We start from the raw sequence: 1,075 nt of genomic DNA on the forward strand, positions 1-1,075 counted from the left end.
GCTGTCAAAAGCGAAAGCAATGAAACGACTTGTGGTATAAATGAAAAACATAACCACAAAAGTAATGCAAATTCATTGAGAAGTCGTATTGTGCCTGCGCGTCTGCTAGTAAGTACAGTATTAAGTAGACTATTTTAGAAGTTCTGATGGTATATGTCTTATGTATTTATATGTCTTTTGTTTTTGGTTATATAGAGACAATAATATAAGGATACAATTTGCTGTCAAATGCAAAAGCAATGAAATGACTTGTGGTATAAATGAAAAACATAACCACAAAAGTAATGCGATTTCACTGAGAAGTCGTATTGTGCCTGCATCTGCTGGTAAGTCCAGTATTAATTAGACTATTTTAGAAGTTCTGAGTTTATATGTTTTATGTATTTACATATGTCTTTTGTTTTTTGTTATATATGTAGACAATAATATAGCGATACATTTAGCTGTCAAAAGCAAGAGCAAAGAAACTCCTTGTGTCATACATAAGAAAGATAACCACAAAAGTAATTCGTATTCATTGAGAAGTCTTACTGTGCCTGTGTCTGCTGGTAAGTGCAGTATTATTTTGACTATTTTAGAAGTTCTGATGTTATATGTCTTATGTATTTATGTCTTTTGTTTTTGGTTATATACAGACAATAATATAGCGATACAATTAGCTGTCAAAAACAAAAGCAATGAAACTCCTTGTGTTATAAATAAAAAGATAACCACAAAAGTAATGCATATTCATTTAGAAGTCTTATTGTACCTGCGTCTGCTGGTAAGTTCAATATTATTTAGACTATTTTAGAAGTTCTGAGTTTATATGTGTTATGTATTTATATATGTCTTTTGTTTTGTGTTATATATGTAGACTATAATATAGCGATACAATTAGCTGTCAAAAGCAAATGTAATGAAACTCCTTGTGGTATACATGAAACCGATAAGCNCAAAAGTAATGCGAATTCATTGAGAAGTCTTACTGTGCCTGTGTCTGTGCTGATGGGTACATATTTAGAATATTTTAGATGTTCTGAGTTTATATGTTTTATTTCTGTCTCTTGTTTTGTGTTATATATGTAGACAATAA

The 1,075-nt window shown here is 30.4% G+C and overlaps 1 protein-coding gene across 1 annotated transcript; it reads left to right on the forward strand.

The window, feature by feature from the left end:
- The first annotated feature begins 6 nt into the window (after positions 1 to 6).
- LOC109863285 lies at positions 7 to 983 on the forward strand. The gene is made up of 5 exons (XM_020443520.1): positions 7 to 108; positions 196 to 326; positions 420 to 548; positions 636 to 763; positions 857 to 983. The coding sequence occupies exons 2-5, from the start codon at positions 245 to 247 to the stop codon at positions 866 to 868; spliced, it is 351 nt and encodes a 116-aa protein (XP_020299109.1). The 5' UTR covers positions 7 to 108; positions 196 to 244; the 3' UTR covers positions 869 to 983.
- Positions 984 to 1,075: the final 92 nt, after the last annotated feature.

The sequence above is a fragment of the Pseudomyrmex gracilis genome, unplaced genomic scaffold, assembly GCF_002006095.1.
Source record: "Pseudomyrmex gracilis isolate BER0280 unplaced genomic scaffold, ASM200609v1 scaffold_3999, whole genome shotgun sequence".
In the NCBI taxonomy this organism is placed as follows: domain Eukaryota; kingdom Metazoa; phylum Arthropoda; class Insecta; order Hymenoptera; family Formicidae; genus Pseudomyrmex; species Pseudomyrmex gracilis.

Coding starts and splice junctions, on each gene's coding strand:
- LOC109863285 (XM_020443520.1), top strand. CDS start 245: ATGACTTGTGGTATAAATGAAAAACATAACCACAAAAGTAATGCGATT. Junction 327..419: donor TATTGTGCCTGCATCTGCTG/GTAAGTCCAGTA, acceptor TTATATATGTAG/ACAATAATATAGCGATACAT. Junction 549..635: donor TACTGTGCCTGTGTCTGCTG/GTAAGTGCAGTA, acceptor GGTTATATACAG/ACAATAATATAGCGATACAA.